This window comes from Maylandia zebra, linkage group LG20, assembly GCF_041146795.1.
Source record: "Maylandia zebra isolate NMK-2024a linkage group LG20, Mzebra_GT3a, whole genome shotgun sequence".
In the NCBI taxonomy this organism is placed as follows: domain Eukaryota; kingdom Metazoa; phylum Chordata; class Actinopteri; order Cichliformes; family Cichlidae; genus Maylandia; species Maylandia zebra.
In genome coordinates this window covers 37,351,371-37,374,424 of record NC_135186.1, presented here as the reverse complement: position 1 = coordinate 37,374,424, position 23,054 = coordinate 37,351,371, and the positions used below count along the sequence as shown (strand labels likewise).

General features: G+C 46.8%; 2 protein-coding genes across 5 annotated transcripts; one reads left to right on the top strand and one right to left on the bottom strand.

The window, feature by feature from the left end:
• The first annotated feature begins 423 nt into the window (after positions 1-423).
• On the top strand, positions 424-6,528 carry ndnl2 (necdin-like 2). Of its 2 annotated transcripts, none has more exons than XM_012923665.3 (11): positions 424-539; positions 1,583-1,643; positions 3,177-3,296; positions 3,387-3,450; positions 3,768-3,847; positions 3,930-4,024; positions 4,339-4,418; positions 4,509-4,551; positions 4,640-4,702; positions 5,963-6,077; positions 6,159-6,528. In XM_012923665.3, the coding sequence occupies exons 2-11, from the start codon at positions 1,596-1,598 to the stop codon at positions 6,258-6,260; spliced, it is 810 nt and encodes a 269-aa protein (XP_012779119.1). In that variant the 5' UTR covers positions 424-539; positions 1,583-1,595; the 3' UTR covers positions 6,261-6,528. The 2 variants fall into 2 exon arrangements, with proteins under 2 accessions (XP_012779119.1, XP_076734798.1); XM_076878683.1 differs by lacking the exon at positions 424-539 and adding an exon at positions 1,309-1,443.
• On the bottom strand, positions 6,434-22,944 carry si:dkey-96f10.1 (6-phosphofructo-2-kinase/fructose-2,6-bisphosphatase). Of its 3 annotated transcripts, none has more exons than XM_004567563.6 (14): positions 22,393-22,944; positions 15,160-15,285; positions 13,850-13,946; positions 13,022-13,088; positions 12,759-12,833; positions 12,617-12,673; positions 12,199-12,320; positions 10,387-10,594; positions 10,152-10,298; positions 9,961-10,065; positions 9,583-9,712; positions 9,244-9,306; positions 9,000-9,064; positions 6,434-8,765 (listed from the first exon to the last, which is right to left on the bottom strand). In XM_004567563.6, exons 1-14 carry the CDS (start codon positions 22,475-22,477, stop codon positions 8,706-8,708), a joined length of 1,407 nt encoding a protein of 468 aa, XP_004567620.1. In that variant the 5' UTR covers positions 22,478-22,944; the 3' UTR covers positions 6,434-8,705. The 3 variants fall into 3 exon arrangements, with proteins under 3 accessions (XP_004567620.1, XP_004567622.1, XP_004567621.1); XM_004567565.6 differs by lacking the exon at positions 22,393-22,944 and adding an exon at positions 21,951-22,159; XM_004567564.4 differs by lacking the exon at positions 22,393-22,944 and adding an exon at positions 17,371-20,333.
• Positions 22,945-23,054: the final 110 nt, after the last annotated feature.

Here is a 23,054-nt window from a genome sequence, read left to right as displayed (position 1 = left end):
CAGTTGCAGAGGTCTGAAAGAAATATCAATTTAATTGAATAAAGTATGAAGCTTCTCTTGGATTTCTGAAATTCCTGTTAGTTTCATTTTAAATATGCTAGTCTGTAGAATAAATTTCAGTAGTTTCTCACGCCTGTCCTCCTGTGTGCGTCATGAATTTTATCATATAATCATGAGTTATATCAGTATGATTATTTATCTCTTTATCAAACGTTCATATTTCTGTTCATTAGTAATTATGCCAATTAGGTCCTTTTACACATAAACTAATGAACAATATTATTCCGGCGAATTTGTAAAATAAAAATAATTTTCTCGGTATAATAAACCATCAAACTGTCACAGGGGGAATAAATAAATAAAACCACTCAATTTTTATTTAATTAATAGATGAAACCAATGACTTTTACAGTCACTGAGTGAAACCAACGACGAATGAAACGGAAAGGAAAAGCGGCAAGTGCAAATGACGTCATCAGTAGGCGCCTACAAGCCCCATTAGCGGGAATCTGACCGTTTGGAACGGGTGGAGGATCAAAGTGAGTCATTTTCTAAAACATACGGACTATTTGAAGCTTCTGTTTGCCACGCTTTATCCCGGGAAATCCGGGTGAAGTATTTTAGGGCACGGAGTTAGCAACGCTGTCTGCTCTGGTTTTCGCGTTAAGGATCTGTGGTCACTTCCGGGTTTTTGTTTTTGTTCAGCCTACAGACTTTCTCGTTTAAAACGCGCCGAAACACACACACACGGTGTAGCTGCGGCGATCAGGTCCTAACAGAATAAATGTGCGGCAAAAACTGTGTTTGTGTGGGACAGGTCAGCGCTGAGTCTAACATCTGGTTTGCTCTCTTACAAAGAAATGAACAGACTCTGATTTTTACGGTACTTAGATTTTAATGGCGTGAGACGGAACAGCCAATCACGGAGGCTGGTAAACATGCTGTGGGCTGCTTTCCTGCAGAGGGTGAAGAGGATTCTTCACTGCATTGAGGGGCTTGTGGGTCAAGCACATGTTTCAACCAATAACATTCAAATTAAGTTATAACTTCTATAATGTTTTTTTTTTGGTAGGAGGCCTGTGTGTGTGTGTGTGTGTGTGTGTGTGTGTGTGGGGGGGGGGGGTGGGGGTTCTCTTTGGGGAGACAATAACCCGACGGACCAGTTGCACGAACCAAAGCATGCATGTATATTCCAGATATCTGTAGTATTATTAGAATCATATGATTACAGCAGAAACATTTCCGTTGTGTTTTGTTTTCTTTTTGCAAGTGTTTCCTGAAGTTGCAGTCCGTTTGGCCTCTCAGGGCCACCGTACAGACACATCTGGCAATTTTACCATTTTTAATCCAGTGATGATGCACACGCTGTATCACTTCACACCATAATTTCCTGCTGTGCAAAGCTGCAAACAGAATGACCTTTGGTGACAGCCTCCCCTTCATGTATGTGAAAGTCAGACTTTAGAAAAATGCATGTACTGCAGAACTATTCGAGATGTGGTGCAGGGGGCCAGGAATTAAAATGCTGTGCAGTCCAACCTAAAGAGGCACATCTGTTCATCCTACCTGTCTCCTTTATCAGGCGGTGTGTCGCCATGACGCAGAGGAAAAGACCGTCCAGCACACAGAGCTCCTCTCAGAGAGTAAGTCCTTCGTTTCCACCACAGAAGAAATTCTTTTTACTTGTCTGCACTGTTACAGTAGTGAGAGGTGCTAGGGTAAAGTGGTGAACGCCTTTGTATAAACTCAAGATCACGTCCAGATCAAACCACAGCAGCTGGAAGGAAAAAAAAAGCAGCCCATGCAGGAAAAATGATTCCAACTGTGAGGGCATATGTTAAATAATTATTACACCCACTCCACGTGTCCCAATGATAGGAGCTTCAGCATCATGGGATATAGAGTTTGAATTAAGTGCAGTAATTTGATGTCTGTGATGCAGAGGGGCAGAAACAAGCTCCAGCTCTCTGGATGTTTGCTCTGTCTTCACTGGAGAAAACGTTCTGCATGGTTTCTTAAACACATGCTGAGAAACATCAGAGATGCTACGAGCAGAAACCGCTGAAGCAGCTGGACGAACAGGCCGGTCCCTGATGGCGGTGAGGTGGTCTGAATGGTCACTTTATTGGGAAACCTTCCACATCTTCAGCGGGGTACCTCGGGGTCATCGGCACTTTGCCTAAGTCAGGGGTCTCAAACGTAAATCAGCTGTGGGCCACTGCTGGCACTGTCATCTCACCGTAGTGTTCAAATAGTACAAAACAAACAAGAAGAAATCACAAATATTTCCAAAAGTGTTTGTTTTTTATTTAAAATATTGTATAACAAGACAAAACTGCAAACTAACCGAAGCCTTTTATTGAACTAGCAAACAAACACACCTGTCCTCTTCCTGGACAGACACACTTTGTCATACGTAACAAAATACAAACACAGACACAAGTGTTCACATTAGTTTGTGACTCGCTGAACTAACACAGCCGATCCCTCAGCATGTTTGTGCTCTCTGCTCATGTCACCTTCATAATAAATCATTTAAAGAGCTCATTTTAACATTTCACTCAACAACAAACAAACCTCCCCAACAGAAAGAGTCAAACTGCGTTATATTTCTTCACATCAAAATAGGGGCTGCGAGTTTGAGGCCTCAGCGGAGCAGCAAAGGCAAGATTAGCTTTGACCTGTGGAGGGTTCAAACTGCAAGCTCAGACCAACCATAACCATCCTGAACTGGTCTCAGCTGCTGGATCGCTCTTCCCAGTGACTTTTTTTAAGTTGCGTGGGCTCCAAGCCGACCTGCTGAAAGAAACTGCGCTGACGTTGCCGGGAAATCAGAGCAGCAAACTTTCATAGGAAAGGAGTGTGAACGTAGCGTAGTGACTGATGCAGTCAGATGCTTGGGGCAGCATGCAGCCCAGGAGCTCGTTGACGCTGCTGCTTCTCTTTGAAACCTAATAGCTTTGATTGGTTGGACTTGATGGTTTTTGGTGTTGACCCTCTGGAGGTCTGTGTGTTTGGCGATTACTGCAAGAACCTTATCGTGTCTCCATCTTCTCCCAGAGCTTTTAGACAGCCAGCTGATAAAAGGCAAAGTTGCCGTACAGAAAAATAAGCTGAATCTGAGGGTGTCAGTGAGTTTCACAGATACTGACTCCATGTACATTTTTCCCACGTAGAGACACACCGGCAACTTGGTGGCTCAGGATGAGGATGACGATGCGACCTTCACTCAGCCGAGTACGTCACAGGTGCAGAGAGGGCTGGAGAAGCTCACACCTGCACAGGTCGACCAAAAGGTACAGAACCAGGAGAAATCCAGAGTTTGATTCTTAATGATCAGTAAAATGTATTTAATTTCTTTTTTTCTGTCACTCGTCCGTCTGCAGACTGCTGAGGTGGTGCAGTACTTCCTGGTGAAGGACCAGAAGAAGATGCCTGTACGGCGAGCAGGTACAGACAGCAGCCAGGGAGCGTTTGAATACACGGCAGCGTTCCACTGAAAAGCCCTCTGAGGTTTATATCAGCTCAACTGTGAAATCAAACGGGGGTAACAGTTAAATTGAGTGCTAAGGAACAGAAGTGTCCACGAAAACAGAGGCTGCTTCAGTTTGTTTGAAAAAATAAAAGTGCTCAGCGTGTCGTGTCGGGCTCTGAAGAAGACGTTGTGAGTCTGAGGTGTTTTAAAACCTTGCTCGCAGCCGTGGATGTCCCAGACACGCGTATAAAGCACAGTAATGAAAGATAACGTCGTCTCCGTGCCATTTCAGACCTGGTGAAACATGTGGTGAAGGATTACCGAAACATTTACCCCGAGATCCTAAAGAGGGCGGCGCGGACGTTTGACCAGGTTTGTAGAGTCAGAGATGATCGGCGTCTCGATTTGCAAATGAAACTGTCTCAGCACGGCGCTCCTCTGCTGCTCTGTCCAGGTGTTCGGCCTGAAGCTGGTGGAAATCGACCCTAAAAATAAAATGTACATATTGGTCAATAATTTGGAGACGCCTGACAAAGCCTCGCCGGTCAGGTGAGTATTCATGCATATATTCATAGACCGGGGAAACGAGCGTCTAAACATCAGCAGTACAAATGTTTGTGTGCGCTGTGTGGAGTCCGAGAGGTCTTTAACTTTAAGCTTTAAGAAACTGGGCAGAGACTGCAGCCCCATCTAGTGGTGACATCATGTGTTACATCACAACCTAAACAGTTAAACGCTGAGGCCGAGCAGCAGGATTCAGTTATTGAATACCTGCGTGTTTTATACTCTGACACAGCCAACATCAGTGCGTCATCAGAAAACCTGCATTTGTGTAACAAGTGTCTGTTTCCTGTGGCGCGTAGGAGCCCGTCCAATCCAAAGATGGGTCTGCTGTTAGCGATCCTCAGCGTCATTTTCATGAAAGGCGGTGTCGTCAGAGAGAGTGAGTGTCAGTCTTCCTTAAATAAAACAAAGGCGAGTTGATCTGTGGAAGGACACAAGTTTGACACGTTTGTCTTCCCTCGTCGCACAGATCTGATCTGGAACACTCTGAGGAAGCTGCGCGTGGACCCCGGGTGAGGCCACGCCCCTCAGTCGCCGCCCAGCTGCTCGTCAGGAGTCGGCACAAATCTGACTTTAAACGTTTCTGTTTGCTGTGCGCAGAGAGAAGCACGAGGAGTTTGGTGACGTGAGGAAGATGGTCACCGACGAGTTTGTGCGTCAAAGGTAGGAAGCAACCCGAGTCATGGGCTCTGTCACCGTGGTAACCGGGTCACTGTGGGGTCAGCCACAAATGATCAAGGACAGTTTAAAGTTCAAGATGTGAAGTTACTGCGCTGAACTGGATGTAATCTGATTACCTGATAGCATGTAAACCCCTCCCCCACCTTGGAAAGCACAGGCCAGGTGTGAAGTACCTGCGTCCTGCAGTCGGACGATGGCTCAGGCTTCTAAAGGCACTGCCGTGTAAGCAGAAGGTCGCGGGTTCGAGCCCGGCAGGGTCGCTGTAGTCGTAGCGCACTGGTGTGTTCAGAGCCAGCGTCTGTCAGACCGTAGACTCTGGTTTATACCACACCACAGAGCAGCAGGAGGGCGCAGGAGGCCAGAGCACCGCAGCACCGTGCCTGGACCAGCTCCTCCAACATTCCCAAACTTTATGCCGGTCAGAAAACCCCGTGTTGTGTTTCGGTTCGCATTTCTTTGACATTTTGTCTTCAGTTACTTTTCTGCGTCTGTTTTCGAACGATGCATCGCTTTCCTACAAAAACAGGCTGCAGTGGATCATAAAGGGCTTTTTTCCTTCAGCGTCTGTTGTTTTTCGCTGTATTGTAACTCATGTTTTCCAACCTGAAAGACTTCCATGCGACATGCTGGCAGCATCACTGATGTTTCATAATGATTATTTAACGTGATTACTCCTCAGTCTGGATTAAAAGGATCTGTTGATGTTGGGTTTCTTTTTTTTTAAAGTGGTTTTCATCAAAATGTAAAAATTTTCATTTACCCTGAAGTTAAACCCACAGCTGTCAGTGGAAGCAGGCACAACATCTGTAAGTGAACCCGGCTGATAAGGATTTAAGACTCAGATATTTGGAGACTGAACAGATTTATCGGCTGAATTTATTTGTTATTGTCACAGGTGGTGGACGGCCCATCAGCACTTATAATGTGGCTGATGGGTTTTCCCCAAAGTCTCTTTACTGCTTTAAATTTTATCTGCAGTTTTATATTTCAGCTCATAAATAATCAGGCGGGCGATCGCAGGTCCTGTTGGGAGGCCTCGACTTCTGTAACCAGATGTGATGATCAGCCTCGACGTTTCAGTTCGCCCGACCTTAGTTTATAGGAAGATCATGTTTTATTCTATAAGATGTGAAGAGCAGCTCGCTGCTCACGTTCAGTTTATATCGACTTCCACACTCATTTACTTGACATCTTTTCTGTTAATGCTCAGTTTGATTCCTGTGTGCGTGTGTGTGTGTGTAGGTACCTGGAGTACGTGCGGATCCCTCACACGGAGCCCATCGAGCACGAGTTTCGCTGGGGTCAGCGCGCCGACGCAGAGGTGTCGAAAGTCAAAATCCTGGAGTTCATGGGTGAAGTAAGTTTGCTGAGCAGAGCACGCCTACACCTGCAGATGAAGCTGTGGCTACTAATGATGGTTTTTTGTGTCCGATCTCAGCTTCATGAACAGGACCCTAAGACCTGGACTCAGCAGTACAGACAGGCCCACTCCCTCCCCAACTCCAGCCAGGCCTCCACCAGCAGCAGCAGTCAGAGATAACCACCTGACAGCTTCTCCTGCCTTCTTTTTATTTATCGTGTGTGAAAGAGAAGCTGCACCAGCAGCGTTGTGTGGACTGGTCGTGTTACAGTGTGAATCCCGGTTACATTAGAGCCTCGTGTTGGACCCGTGTGAGCCTTCGTTTTAAACATGAGAAAAAACCCCCACAAATGTTCAGTATCCATTTAGATTTTATTGCCTGGATTTTAACGTAACAGCAGGTTTTTTTTCACGTTTATAAAATAAAGTTTTATAATTGATCCAACAACAGTGATTGCATTGATTTGACTGGTTGCTGGTGACACAGCGGCACGGGGCGGGGTTACTGTACGAGTCTCGTTTAAACACAGAATTACTGTTCAACACTGCAGGTTTGCTACCACTCACAGTAAAACTGACTCACACTGTGAAGATGAGGATCCCCTGAGGTGGTTTGATTTTCTATTGCTACACCGGGTGATTCTGCACAATGCAGAACATAATGCTCCAGCACACAGAGGCCTCCAATCACATCTGAGTAATAGTGTTAGTCGCTATCCAGGTTTACTGGTATCATGAACCTGACTCACCTAACTACAGCATATCACCATGGTAACCCTGAGCTACCTACTCTGGAAAATGTGCATTTTTCTACAGTTTCTCAGGTGAGCACATCCCTAAACTGCAGGCTTTGAGGTATATTTGATCCTGTATACTATTATTAACAACACCTGAAGGTGTTAACACGGGTGGTGCGACTCCTTTTGCAAAGGAAGCCTACGCAGGTGTTTGGCTTCACTATCATCATGAAGCTTATTCATTCTGCAGCGTTCATCAGCAGCACAGTTTTTAGCGTCTCATCCGAGCAGCAATCCGATGCTTGGAACCACAAACGCAGTCCCTCGAATGACCACAGGATGTGGCCGTTTTGATTCCAGCATCTAACTGATGCTTTCATTGATCTTTAGTGACTTTTAGTACGACACCAGTCTGTGCTGCCTGTAATGAACCACTCGCCCTCCTAACATCAACCTGCCTGTAGGTGAGTTCATGATACCAGTGATCCTGGATCAGCGAGTCCAGGAGACAAAGAGCAGGACTACAGTGGACGGACACATCATCAGGACCACGAACAGTCAGTGTAACTTCACAGAAAAAAATAAAAAAGATGCACCAGACCTCCCTCCCCCACTAAAGAGTGGGGTGCATAGAGCAGTCATGGATTGTGTGTTTATGAGGCACATTGAGGTATCGGGCAGTTACAGGACCAGCTGTCCCCTCATGTTTTACGCAGGAATTATGGGTCGTGTGCTTTGAAGGCCTCATTTCTGTTTTATCTTTTACAATGAATAATACTGAAAACTACCAAAAACCACATTCAGCCAAACACTGTCAGCCAGTCCTGCTGAATCCAATCACCGACCCCTCAGGTTATATTCCAGTCGCCTGTGGATATCCGGGTAGGGATGGTTTTCCTCCATCTTTTTTTTTTTTTTTCTTTTAAATGAACGCGGGCCATTTAAAAAGAGATTAAAACACTAAACTATCATCACAGTTTCTGAACAGGCTGAAGGTAATCAGAGCTGAGGCTCGCAGAAGTCCCGAGGCGCAGACACGGTAAAAACATGGATGCATCTACCTGCATTCTGTCTGAAGGCCACCAGGTGGCGATAGCTGGGTTCCAGTTTTATAGGTGTTTAAACTGCTTTCTGTCTTGACTTTAACTCTTTTTTTTTTTTTCCCCCCCTGATGATCATCTAGTGTTTCCTTGTTGTTTTAGAGCGCGTGTTCTGGGTGTTTTATCAGCATCGAGGCGCCAAGCACACGACTCAGGGAGAGTTTTATTTCTGCCCTGGAAGAAGGCCCGCGGGCGTGATGGTGGAAGTCCGGCTTCAATGCGTGAATGTGGCTTTAAGAAGTCGATTAGATCAGAATAGAAATGTTGGTACATTTACCACCAGAGCAAACATGACGGTTTTACTGCCAGGAATAAAAACTTTTTCAGCAATTCTAAAAATCCTTTCAACCTGTCCTTTAAGGATCTGTAACAACGCTCTACTCGCTGACGGTAACCAGCACCACGTGTTCGGTATGTCAGTGTGGACAGTTAACTTCCTACAATGACGGTTCAGACTGACACTGGTTACAGCACAGGTACAGGTAAGGAAGAGTCGAGGAGGGAACACGGTAACGCAGACCCCCCGGCACATGTTCAGCACTACTTTGTTGTTTTCCCCACAGTAGACGAGACCTCTTCTTCACCCGGCCTCGGTCCTGCGTTATAAAGTGCATCGACAACGGAAAGAGGCTACCACAGAGAAATGTCTCATTTTCAGTGTTGTGAAGCTTCAAACTGTCACAACAGCAACAATCACAACAGCGATGATCTCTAAGATTACTTAAATTAAAAAACAATAAAAGGCCACTTCCATCAGTGAATAAAAACGAGCTCCCTGCCCGCCTCCTCTAGATGTGTTCAGGGACCGTCTCCAGGGCCTCGGCCGGGTCTCGGTCCACGTCGACGTTCTGGGAAAGAAAGTCAAACTGAGTCTGATGCACAGAGTCGCAGCGCTTTGAATCAATGCAGGCTGCACACGCACGCGCACACACACACACACACACCTGTGATTTATTAAAACCATTAGTTCACCGAGTGTGGGCGGTTCCTCTGCACCTCGGTCAGTGTCAGGTTTCGTTAACGCTACGACTTGTGTTCAGCCGTTTGTGTTTAAAAGAAGAAAAATCATATTTCATATTTACCACCGGCTTGTCTCTGTGCGTGTTGACGGCCTCGATGTTCAGGAAGACGGATTCCACTTTGCAACCTGAGGGAACAACAGACGGACGCTGTGATTGCACGTCGTGACTTCTTCCACCAGCACGCCGTTCAAAAACAACTTTCATCATCTTACTTTGTGTTTGCTAGTTTACGCTGCAGAGCTTGTTTTAATGATACTAACAGAGGAGGACGTTAAAGTCAGAGGCAGAAGAAGGCGAGACTGACCGTAAGCGACTGGCGTGAGTTTCAGAACCGTGTGCAGAGGACACTTCAGGTACGGCAGCTCGTCTGAACACAGAGAAATGTTTGTTTATCCACAGCATGCCTGCTGCCATCACTCTAACCACAGAGAAATAAACTCGGGGAAATCTATCATCGTTTCTTCATTTGTTTCATTATCGAAAAAATCCTGTGAAAGATAAATAAGAAGTGATCCTGTACTCTCAGCGGTGGGTTCATAGGGTGATATTTATGGGAATAATTCAAAACAACATTGGTTTTAATCACCTTTCGATCACAAACATGAGCGTAAAGGCTCAAAGCCACTGCAGAAGAACCACTTACTAGCACTCTTGTCCAGGAAGTAGGCCAGCAGACACCTCATGACTGCCTGGTGACAGATGACTAGAACGTTCTCCTGCCTCTCCAGCTCCATGATGACCGGCTCCAGACGCTGAACGAGGTCCTCGTACGACTGAGACACACACAGTTAGACATCAGTCACTTTGCTGTCAACGCGTGAAGCTGAACGAGGCTCCTCTTGTCGTCAAACACTCGGATTTACTATCTGACTCAAAATGGGACCAGATTTATTTTTTAATCGCTTTAATGTTTTATTCAGTAAAACATGCAACAGAGACCTAAACTCATAGTGACTCCTATTACACAGCCAGAGCAGCTGCCCCCTGCTGGCCAGCAGGTGTACGCAGGGTCCACACCCACCTCTCCTTTAGGGTAGCGGTAGCGATACTTGTCTTGGTCCCTCAGCGCGAACTCCTCGGGGAAATGCTCCTGAATCTCCTCGTACGTCATCTCCTCACAAACCCCCTGAAGTGAAACATACAGGAAGTCAGACTCGTCTCCTACGAGCAGAAATCATCTACGTGAAGCGGCCGAGCCGTTTCTTTACGTACGGCGTCGATCTCGTTGAGAGCTTTCCATTGTTCGTACTGGACTCCCAGAGCCTCTGCGGTCTGGATGGTCCTCTTCATGTGGCTCGTCCACACCTTCAGGTCGCTGATGCACTGCCCACGCATGTAGGTGCCCAGAGTGCTGGCAAACTGACGGACAAGAGAAAAATCTCACTGACAACAACATGACCCGAGATCACAGGTGCATTTAAAAAAAAAAACAAAACAAAAAACGAACCTTCGCCCCGCGAGAGGAAAGCCCAGAGTCGCCTCCGATGCGACCCACGAGGTTCAGTTCGCTCTCACCGTGGCGACACAGGTAGATGGACCTCGGGGTGACGTGGATGTTCATGAGGTAGTAGACGATCCGGCTCTGAATGTGGTCCTGGACCCGGTTCACCAGGTATCTGCTGCCCACGTTGAAGATTTTAATGTAAGACAAGTTCCTGCAGAAAGACGAGGAAAAGAGACCCAAAAGCGTCAGCCCTCTTTAACTTCCTCTGCTGGACACAACGGTGCGTTTACGTAACAAAGACACAGATCGCCCAGTCCGAAGACGCAGGACCAACAACCTGTCACGCAGCGATGTGTCAATGTGAAGCTCCTATAAAGATTTCATTCTTTAAAGTTGTTCATTTCTTCTGCCATCATATTTGTACTTAGTTACATTTGTACTTAATGCACACGCATTTTGTTTTTTCTCAGTGTGATGGATGCTCAGGGACGACTTCAGGATCTCACCCAAGATTCAACCACAGACGGTCCCATTAGTGGGCAAACCGCTCAGCCTCCTGAGCCACAGTCATGTGAGGAATCCTGCCGTATTATTGGCTCGTGCAACCGCTGCACCAGCTGAGACGGACGTCCGTAAAGCTCTCGCTCCACAATTTATTACAATTTAAACATATTGTCATATTTAACCCTTTAAGACCTACCATAGCACCAAGTCCGCCAGAGCTTATATTATATTTTTACCTGCTGTGGAGCCATTTTTGGGAGCATTTCAAGTTGCTATACATCAATACAACCATTACAGCCCAAATTTTAATAATATGTATTCATTAAGTGCATAGTAATTACATAAATTGCAAAAAAGTGCAATAAACTACAAAAAAATTGAAAATCGTTTTTGTTTTTTTAACATATATTTCTAGTTAGAGAAATTTAAGAGGCTTATCCCTCAAAACTGTAAATACACAAACTAGTTTCCCTCCAAAGGAAATTTATTTTAAGTGTCTTCATAGTTTTATTTTTGAGATACACCAATTTTCATATACTGCAGGAAAAACGAAAAAATATATTATAATGCAAATTTACAAAATAACAGCATGTGCATCAAAATAAACTATTTCCAGCAGTGCAATATGAGTCCTCAGCATCCCAGAAACCACACAGAAATTCAGAAAGTCAAAGATAACTTTTAAAAACACAAGTGTAGGCTCATGAGGCCACGATGGTAAAAAAAACAAACAAAAAAAAACTACATTTCCGCAAAATGACGTCACTTCCGGTTTCGGGCAGGTCATGGCGGACATGCGATAGTTCACGCTGATGGACGTAGGAAGTGTTACGAACAGCTGATCGGATCGGCAAAGCGTGTTTCTGGAATATTATGTTTTTGTTGCTGCAAGTGCTTTTTATGCAGTTTTTGCAAAGCTGTATGTGGAAGGAACCTGTGACCGAGGACAAGCTGATGGCATCAGATGTAAGTACAACTCCTCTGGTTTCATATGCAAAACAAATTATTGCGCTAGCTCACTTGGTTGCAGAGCTACCGGGATTTAAAAATAGTTACACAAAATGGAGCGTGCTGCTCCGACCGGCTTTAAAGGGTTAATGGGCTTCAGAGGCATCAACTCAAACCAACATCGACTGTGCAGAGTGATTGATGTGATGATGATGATGGAGTTTAATTCCAAATTCTCTGTGTAAGGTTATTTTATGAGTTTAGCATGAACAGAGAGTGTGGCTGATCTGCCTCCACGCTAACAGTGAACCACGAGGTGTGGATGTGACTCAGAAGCTGATTTTCCACAGCAGAGGCAGTCACCTGTCCTTGGTGTCATCGAGGGGGACGTAGGTCATCGTATAACATTCGATCCTCTTCAGGAAGTCGGCCACAGCCTCCTCTTTGTCACAGCCGGCGTAGTCCGGGCTGCTCAGCTTCACTTGCTGTTTTCAGGCAGAGAGAGTGGGAAAAGTCACGACTAAAGCAGGGCACATGCTGAGAGAGACGTGAGCTGCACGCACAACATGAAGTCTGAAACGAGCCAAACTGAAGAGAAAAGGACGGAGAAGCTGCAGGAAGGGTTTCTCCACGCTTTTGTTGTGGAACAAAAACCAGTCCAGGTCCTGCCAAGACACCCGCGGGCTGGCACAGCGAGCTCGGTTCAGCCCGTTCCAACAAAAACAAACTGAAAGCGCACCGGATCCCGGCTCCGAGCAGCGACTCGCCTCGGCTCACTTACTTTAATATTCTCAGCGATGATGTCGGGGTCGTCACATATCGACTCCACAAAGAAAACCTGAACAGGAAGGGAAACAAAAGCTGTCACAGAGGTTTGACGAACACATTTCTATTTTTAATAAAGAGAAAGAAAGAAAGTTGACCTTGTAGCCGTTTTCTTTGGCAAAGTTCAGGATGACCTCTCTGCGGTCCTGGGTGGTGTTCGTGGCATCAAAAACCTTCAAGAGACAAACTCAATAAGACCACGCTGACCGACTTTAACAGCTGCTCACACAAGGATGTGATGACTTGTGTTCACGGCGTTTTAGGGAGATCTGATTTGTCACTGTAATATTGTGTTTGTGTGTCCACTACAAACAAAAACGTGCTGCTGAGCAGTTTGGAGGAAACTTTGAGTTTGACTCACCACCACCTGACCCTGCTCCCTGCTGATGTACTCGCACACGTCTTGGAGGGCAGCGACGGCACAGGCCCTGCGTGCCGACACAGAAACCGACACGTTAACGATGTATGACACTGTCAGCAGGCGGGACTCACCCCTCATATCTTTACATGCTGGTAGGAAAGTAGGAAACAGCTTCAGCCGTTCATGCTGCATTTCCACGTATGTGCGCGTGTGTTGAGTTTCATGCACCTCAGTTATGCCAAAGAACAGCTGGACAGCTGTGAGTGTTTAAAGTCTGTTACATACTGCTGCGATCTGACCACTGTGAGCGCTACAAAAGCTCATCTTATCTGCAGGACATCAAATGGAAGGTGAGCAGCACTGTGGAGAGTTACAGGTCAGTGCGACCGACTGAAGAAGGGGCTGAGGGGCCGAGATCATGGACGGTGAGCTCTGCAGTGAACTGCTCCAGCTCCCATCTCACTTTGTGTCACAGATTATTTAAGGCCAGTTTATGACTCAACAACAAAAGTCTAAAAACAAAGTGTGAACGATTCTAACAAGCTTGAAAATGAATATCTGATACGGTCACTTTCAGTCTTTACGCCTAAACGACTCACAGCTCAGGTACAAGAACTGGACTGAAAACGGGAGAAAAAGCAGCAAATGTCCAAACAGTAACTTTTAAAGACCTTCAGAGAGTTGGACTCGTATTGCTCACGAGCACTTTAAAAATGACGGCGTAGTCTGGCTCCTCTGAAGCAACATGCTGTGGGTTTCATAAACACAGCCTCACACACTAACGCCTTAATGCCGAGGTGTGGCACACGTGCAGCTGAGGGTTCGTACTTGCGGATCTTCATGGCCTCCTCGTTGTCGGGTCTGAAGAACTGGTAGCTGTTGTAGGAGCAGGTGGCCTGTCTGCGGTACTGCCCCACATTAAACACTGGAACACAGAGAACACAATCCTGCTGACACAGTGACAGGGTCTGGATCTGTAGCAATGAGCTAACAACGCTCAGAGACTAAACTTACAGCTAAACATGCTAATGAGGATGCCATCTGCTGGCTTTTAGCAGTGACCATCACAGGTTAGGAGAACGAGCCATGAAGGATTATAACAACACAAACAAGGAGCAGTAACTGTGGCTGACAGCAGCACACGTTCTAACCCACGATGCTTTCAGACGGCTGAAAAAGACCAAACTGCAGTTCCTCTAACATCCAGCAGAAGCTCCAGCAGTCAGTCCGTCCCCATAAACCCGGGGTGGCAACTCCAGGCCTCGAGGGCCGGTGTCCTGCAGGGTTTAGATGTGTCCTTGATCCAGCACAGCTGATTCAAATGGCTAAATGACCTCCTCAACATGTCCTGAAGTTCTCCAGAGGCCTGGGAATGAACCAATCATGTGATTCAGGTGTGTTGACCCCGGGTGGGATCTAAAACCTGCAGGGCACCGGCCCTCGAGGCCTGGAGTTGCCCACCCTGCATAGACTCCCATGTTAAAACTTCTGCTTCGGTCTCTAAACACAAGCTCTGCTCCATAAAACCGTACAGCTTCACTGTGAACAGAAGAGCAGATGGAAAACTCGTGTGGAGAATAACAGATTTTTGCACTGATGAAGAAGAAAGTATGTGCACAGTTTACAGCTGTTATGACCGAGGATGGAAATCTCCTTACTATCATTTAAATGTCATCAACAGACTCATCAGAGCCATGCTGACTGCAATGAACTTTTTAGATCCTTGAAATCTGACAGTGTTAGGATCCTCTGAAGGATGTGCTGCCAACATGTTGGTGTCAAATACCGCAGAGCACCTTCAGAGTCCTGAGGAGGCCTCAGCGCCCTGGAAGTGTTTTGGCAACACACAGCAGACCAAATAAAGTCCGGACAGCCAGAAACGCCGCGGCCAAACAGTTTCTTTGCTCTCATCCGCATCTCTGTAACCTGCCTGTTTATTCACAAAGCTTTGACCTGAGAAACGTTATTACTCTGCTGCTCAGTCAGAGTCTGTGTGAAGGTTTACAGAAATCACTCCAAGCTGCATCAAACAGCACCTGCGAACACGAGCTGCGTTACAGCTCACACTAACAGATGCGTTTCCATCTGTGTGGCGACGGCCTGGTGTGTCAGTTTAGCCCCGCGCTGGCAGCCGATACCTTTGGTTTTGACGCCGATCCAGTTCAGGTACCTGGTGAGCTTCGTGGAGATGTAGGTTTTCCCTCGTGCCGGGAGGCCCACCATCACGATCATGGTCGGGGAGTTGGTGAACTGGGGCACCGAGGCTGAAACGCACAAACACAAAGACGGTGACTACAGGTGACCAGGTGTCCGAGGAGGAAAACACACCGACGTCTCAAAGAAGCCGTGAAAGTTTTACCATCTGAAGTCTGACGAACATTTCGAACACATCAGTCTTATAAATACTGACACAAGCCTGCAAAATACTCCAGCTACTACATTACAATGCTAGCATCTCGACAGATGGCTCCGCCCCTCCCTGAGCCTGTCGGAGGTTTCTTCCTGTTCAAAGGGAGTTTTTCCTTCCCGCTGTTGCCAAAGTGCTTGTTTAAAGGGGACATATGGTTGTTGGGTGCAGCACATTTAAGTAAATGTTTATAAATTCATTTCTGTTTTTTATGTAAAAATGTGTCAAAGACATTAGAACTTCTTCCTTTTTATTTCATTCATTTCTTTGAAGCCTCGGTCCTCCGTACGATCCTGATCTAAAAGTTAATGCCTGGCTGTGAAGGAGAGGCAGCAACAACACAACCATGTTCGGCTCATCTCGTAAACAATGTCTGACTGCACAGCTTTCCTTCGCTGACGTCAGTACAAGTGTGCCACGGAGGGTTCGAGCTGGACTAAATGTTATTTTGGTGATAAGAAGGAACACCGTCTGACCGCGAGTCATTTTTCAGAGTCACAGGCTGTAATCTTTCCTCCCACAGACACACGTTCGCCGTACAGAAAGGAGGTGATTTTAAGCTCATGGCCAGCTTCTCTCTTCTTCATCGCTTCAGTTTCATCTGTTTGTTTCCCAACCTTTGTGCACTTTACTGTAGTTTAAGTAGGAAGTGCAGCTGAAGTCAGTGAAGTTTACTGCTGTTCTTTGAAATACGTTTTCTTCTCATTTACTGTGTTTTTCCTTTTCCCACATCAGCACTGATCTCATTTCTTGCTGTCGTTGGCTTTTGTAAAGCACGCTGTGTTTGTGTGTCTGTTGTACATAAATACATCACACCTGATTACCGATTGATGTGGAGTTAAGACCATAAATCACCCTAAAACCACTCAGACCCATCTTGTGACATCTCCACAGCTCCGACCGCAGGCTGCAGACACACCGACTGCACAGACGAAGCAGTCACAGGGAAATGTCACACGTATTCTTGTGCTTTTACTTTGGTAAAGGATCCAAATAAAAACTTTAGCACTCAGAAAGCAGCAGTGAGCACTGGTTGTTCACGTGTGGTGAGGAACGGTGAGTTTCCTCTTCAGGTGTTTGGCTGCTGCTGTCGCCCCCCTCGTTGTTAGGCTGCCCGTTCAATGCTTACAAAGCTGCAAAATGTTAACACGTCTGAGTGAAAGCTTCAAGGAAGATCTGAGAGGAACCTGACATTCGTTTGTTTCTTCTTCTGACAGCTGCTCCGTGTGGGATCTTACTTTCAACAACCCTCTGCATGCACTCAGATATATACAGACGTCACATCAGCAGCAGAAATGTGGACTTTACAGCAGAGAATCAGCAGCTCCACGACCGCTCTGAGGTCAGAGTCAGACGCTCCTGCACTGATAAGGTTATAAATGTGTGGTGGGAATTTTTTCCTTCAGTCAGGGGGTGAAGATCGGAAAATTGCCACCCAATCATAAGCTAGAAATGATTCTGGTGTTTTTTCTGCACTGCCGGTTAAACAGAAACGTGCGGTCCTGACGTTTGATTGGGCGGGCAAAACGCCCGCTCGGGCAGGCTGAGCCTCGCCACACACACTTGTCCACCAACAGCCTAGTTTTCATACTTTGTAACTCTTTCTTCAAAATATTTTGTTATTGTGATTCTTTAGATGTTTAGTTTCACTTTGTACTTTACAAAATTCTTTAAATGCACATTTGTCGTGTTATTGTTGAGTCTGAGTCTGTCTGACCGCACGCAATCACGCAGCGACCCTTTAGGGTGAATGGCCGTCAGGACACACACACACACAGACAGACACACAGACACACACACCTGGTGAATCCACACAAGCTGTTCAGAAGAAAACGCACAAGTATCAGCATGTCAAAGCAAAACAAGGCATCACAGCGCAAACCGTGTGTGTGTGTGTGTGTGTGCACGCACATGTGCTGCATGTGTGCGCTTGTGTACTTACAGCCTCGCCGTCTGTTCAGCCTGCTCTGCATCCATGGACCCCAGGTCTTCTCCAGAGGATTCTGAGTGAGTGTTTGCGACATGGCTTCAACAGCCAGGTGTGTGTCTGTGTGTGTGAACCTCTCCTCTGTATCTGCGCTCTGTGTGTGTCTGTGTGTGTGAACCTCTCCTCTGTATCTGCGCTGTGTGTGTGTGTCTGTGTGTGAACAGGAGGACGGGATAAAGGCGCTCTCCCAGCTGTGTTCAGATTTTGAACTTTCTCACACCACATCAGAGTGGGAGGAGCTTCAGCAGCACACCTGTTTGGTTTGCGGCAGAGGATGCGGTGCCTCTGATTGGTCGGCTGGCCTGTCAGTCAGTAAAAGACACTACGATGAGGTCATCCACCAATCACCATGTGCTGCAGTAACCTTTGTCCCGGCACACAGGAAGTGGTGTAACGTGACAAACGGGTAACAACCATGCTGAGCGGCTCTATTGTGATTCTATCAGCTGACACCCAATGAAAGCAGCCGAGGCCTGTGTGTGTGTCACATGACCTAGGCCTTCATTAATATCAACCATGTGGGTGGTGACTGACTTGTTTGTTGTATTTAAATCCAGTCCTGAGATAAACACACACACACACACGACTGAATGTAATTAAAAAGAAACAAGAGCGGAAAATCCAAACTGCACAAATTCATTAAATGCATTTTAAATGTAATTATTAGAGGCAGTCATGTTTTTGCATGTGTGGAAAACAGCTTCTACCAAACAAAAACACTTTAAGAAACGAGCAGATCAGACTGTGCCTGGACATCCTGACCTTTCTGCATTAACCATCATTAATCCACCTTCACGTGACCACAGTGCTGCAAGACGTAGCAAAATCAAGACGATTTTGCTTCCAAGGAGCCAAACCTGTTTTGTTCTCTCCCATTTTCAGTCCACTCCTTGTACCTGACCATTTTCAGAGGAATGTTTTAACTGCTGACCAATGAATCATTCAATGAACCCAACTCCAGACACTTTACTACTACTCATGTGTCACAAAACATGCCAAAGACTACACCGTTTGACCTGCATAAAACAGTATTTTTGCACCAATGAACGAATTTCCAAAGAGCTATTGGATAAAATCTTAGCATATCTAAGCAAAGTGTTCAGTGTGTCGTTAAAAAATTAAATAAATAAATGAAGAAACCGGAGAATGGAGGACAAACCCCGGAGGAGAGGCTGAGGTACGGCTGCACAGTTACAGCTTAACTGATAATCGCCATCATTGTGATCAACACTGAGACCACAACTATTTGTCACGATTAACAAAATGTGTGTTACACTGTAAACAAATCTCTGCATTGCTGTGAAAGACTCTGGTGACCTCAGCACGTCTGAGCTGCACTGCAGCGTTGGCTTTAATGCATTAATTATGTTAATGGAGTCTTTGCTGATGGAGTCTTTGCTGATGGAGTCTTTGCTGATGGAGTCTTTGCTGATGGAGTCCCTCAGCTGGCCGAAGAAGTTGTTGTTGTTTGTGCTGCAGACACAACTCTGCAGCACTCTGTGCATGTGATGCCTTCATGTTTAACATCAGCTGCCTTAAAAATGAAGTATTACCAAACACCATGTCTGCAGTGCCACACACAGATACATTTTCCGTGTTGCTGCTCCAGGCATGGAGCAGGGAAAGGCTGTGATTGGCTCATATAGACGAGTGGTCGGCTGCTTATTTAGGGAGCGCCTGGCTTGCCTTTGCTTTGATGGCTCATTTAATTCTGGGACATCAAATACAAGTAATTGTGCAGCTCTCGGCTGACGTGTGCCAAGTTACATTTTTGGTGAGAGCCTGCAGACGTCTGTGAAACACGGTGGAGGCTCTGTCATGGTTCAGGCTGCAGTGGAGCGAGTGGTGTTCGCTAAAACTTCTAAATGCAGCAGCCATTTAAAGCCATCTGCAAAGCACCTGACTGGGAGTAGGAGAATACCTGCAGTAAAAATATACCCGGGCAGGAAAACAGAGTGAAACACTGCCATCAGACTGGGCTCCACACAGTCCACACCTCAACGTTACTACAGCAGTGTGGGATCATCCTGACAGAGAACAAAACAAAGCAGAAACAGTCTGAGAAGAGCTCCTAACGTCCTTCTAGAGGCCTGAAGAGAAATGACTGGAGACACTTAAATGACAGAAATCTGTCTGAGAGAGTTCAGAGAAATAAAGGCGATCATACCAAAATATTCATTTCACATTCACAGAAATCCGTTTTTGCCTGATATGTTTTAATCCCACACAATCTTTTTGAACATGCTTCAATAAATCCTTACATCCATTTTCCAGCAGAATACAGAGAAATGAAATTGGCTCACGATTGTTGCACGGTACTGAACGTCACTCCTTTGCAAGTTAAGCAACATTGAAAAAAGTTTTCCCTTCGTTATCTCAGTTTATCTCCTTTCAGCAGACGGCTCTTATTTACAGTCGAGTTAGCGCCTCCTGTCCTGCTCTGTCTCACAGAGTGACGCAGACAGACAGAGGAGGAGGGACGCTATAATACTTATGCAGCTGAAGTCTACATGTTGCTTTACCGGAAGTGCATAAAACGGCGCTCAGCAGATATTACACTAGAAGAGGGCGAGCGAGAGCGATTAAGAGGGAAGTGAGAAGGGAAACTGAGGTCTTCAGTCAGGTCAGGTCTGAGTCTACCTGACATGACTGTCACCCCCCAAAAAACTTCATTATTAGAGACATCAATTTTTTTTGTCAAAGCTAGTGTTCAGAGACAGTAACCAACAGTGGCCACAAGATGGCAGTAAATGACAGGATGGCAGCAAACAGGCGTTACAGGCTCGCCGACAGGACGGCACGCTGTTCTGAGGAGTGAGGAGACAGAGGCTTCCACTCGTCTCCTCAGCGTGATGCTGCCATAAACACATAAAATCAGAACGCAAACAGAAAGCTTATCTAAGGTAAGACCAACACGTGGACCTTTGCACACAGCTCAAGGCGAGCATCTTCAGATTAAACACACACAGAAGTTAAAATATTAATGATGTGCAGTACTGACCGAACATATAAACACAGATCAGTCAGTAAACATAAGCAGCTCCTGCAGCTGCTGTTTACTCTGCTGGAGCTCCCAGTGAGCAAACAGGAGCTGGGTCACATGTGAAACGCACATCTGCTCAAGTCATCAACAGCTCAGAGAAGTTGAAGTTGAGCAAGAACATTTCCTACGAAGTCACGCTTCTGTTCCCACGTCACAGCTTTCTTCAACAGTGAGCCGAACACTAAAAACCAAAGAATCTGAGGTCAGAGGTCATCAGTTTTCAGTCACCGAGGTTTAAAAAAAAGACTAATGAAGCAAACGGCTACGTTTCTTCTGCCAACGTAAAGTTTATTTTCAGGCCTGAGTACCTCATTTATATTTTAGTGGCTCTGTAGTTTAGTGGTTTACACCCAACACGGCAAAGATGCTCCGCCTGATTATTTCTAAATGACTGACATGGACACAAACTGAATCCATCCACAAGTCAGATTTCAGTAAAAACCAGTGAAGCATTGTTGTCTTCATGCCTCTTCCTTCCTTCATGAAAGGAAGCTGTGTGAAAGGCATGCAGTGTGTCTGTGTTTTTAGTCAGGACTGAAAACTGACCAAAAATGCCTTCGGGAATTTTATCAGCTCGGAGTGGACAAAAGTCACATTTATTAGTTTAAAAAAGAAACCCACCCAAGTTACAGCCACGACAGAGCAAAGCAGCCAAGCATTCACTGCTATACTCAGCTCAACATAAACACGTCTTTTAAAAGCGCTGCACACGTCACAGACGGCTCGGAGCGAGATTGAATCATGTCAACACGACAGAAACCATCACAGAGCGCCAGTCACACACGAGCTGCCACAGGCTGACCAAACAGACCTCAGAGTGGAAAGACCTCCCTGCAGCCGAGCCGGGACGTGAACTTTGTCGTCATTAACTGAAGTGAAGCCAAAACCATGCAGGAAATTTCAATTTTACTATATTTTTAGACACGAGCAGCATGCTACAGCCTGCTGTTGGTTTTATACATGACCACGGCCTGAAGTTTAAAAGAGCACAGCGTACATCAGTCACCGTTAGTCAGGCCTGACCGCACGACGTACTGCAGAAGATCCTGCTCTCAACTACATATTTGCTTCTTATCACAGGAGTGAAACCCAGCACTGACACGGTGGCGATTAAGGCCCAGACATGCTGACCATGCAGTGAGCTGTAGCCACGCCACCACACTGCAGAACATCCCCCGCTTACACATTGATAAGAGTCCAAAGACAGGACCTGCTGCTGGTCAGGCTGCGTTTTTATAAAAATAAGAGTGGCCGTGCGAGCACACGCTCCCCACCCCGCAGGCTCAAAGTCGTCCACTCCTCCAGCATTAAAAGGTGCCCACTCTCGGATTTCTGCCCGCGGCCTCTCAGACAGCGGATCCGGCCCTGCATTGGCTCTCACTTCACGTGACCATCGAGCCAGACTTCAGGTGTTTTCACCAAAAATGAGTCACGTGTGCGACCTGGGGGAGGTCAGCGGTGCGTTTCTCTGAATGAGGGAAACAAACCTCACCTGTGCTCTCACACCGCACGCGCCGCCGTCGCATGGGGTGCGCGCTTTGCTCCCTGGACTCCATTCCCCACGCGGGCCGTGTCTTATCAAACCAGCAGCACCACCCAGCACATGCCTGACAGCAGCTCAAAGACCGCGCGCTGTGACATATATGCGCGCTCACAGCAGGCCCGATATATCGCAGTCCTTATATAATGTGTGTGTGCGCGCGCACGCTGATTGGATTCCTGATGATGATGATGATGATGATCACGCCCTCTGCCCGCTAATCAATGACATTATCCACAGTTTGCGTCACGGTGACGCGCACACAGTGTGTTGCGGGAATGAATGAAATAAGAGGAAGTGTGTGTGTGTGTGTGTGTGTTTTATTACATAACCAGGGTGCTATTCTTACATCCCGGTCATGCGCAGTGCGCGTGCACGCGTGCCCGTCACTCACCGTGCGGCCGTTGGAACCGGAGCGTCCTCCCCGCGGCCCCCGGGGTGTCTCCTCCGGCTGCTGCGATCCGCTCTCCGTTCATCATCCCGCAGATCTGCTCGTGGCTCACCGCGTCGCAATATCTGTTTGTGTGTTATGACTCCGTGCCTGCTGCATGCAGCCACGGTGCGTGTCTCTGCCCGCTCAGGCAGCGTGGAGCCAGCCAGACGGTGCTGGGCGGAGCGGAGAGGCCGGTCCTCGTTGTCACAGACTAACTAGTCCTGCAGGTTTAACGTCTCACGCCTCTGTCATCGTAAACATCAGCACGAGCCCGTGCGTTAATGACGCGCCCATCGTGTGCCACGCCTCCTCCTCCTCTTTGTCCTTCCTGTGGGGATTGTCGTGATGCTGCGCGCGCTCTGCTCTCACCTCGTTGCCGTCATCCTGTCACAGAGTCTTAAAGGGGCCCCCCGACACTGTTACCCGAAAGGTCACGGGACTGTTTCGTGTGGAGGACGCTTGGTCACGTGCTTTTTGGCCGTTAAGGAGCTGGTTTGTTTGTCGGCGGGAATGCACCCAACCCCCACACCCTCCGACCCCCGATGGCCCCTGAGGCCCTCTGCACTGCTTTCACTTTCCAGGACAGCTGAGCCAGAGTCAGGCAGAACTCACCGCTGACGTTA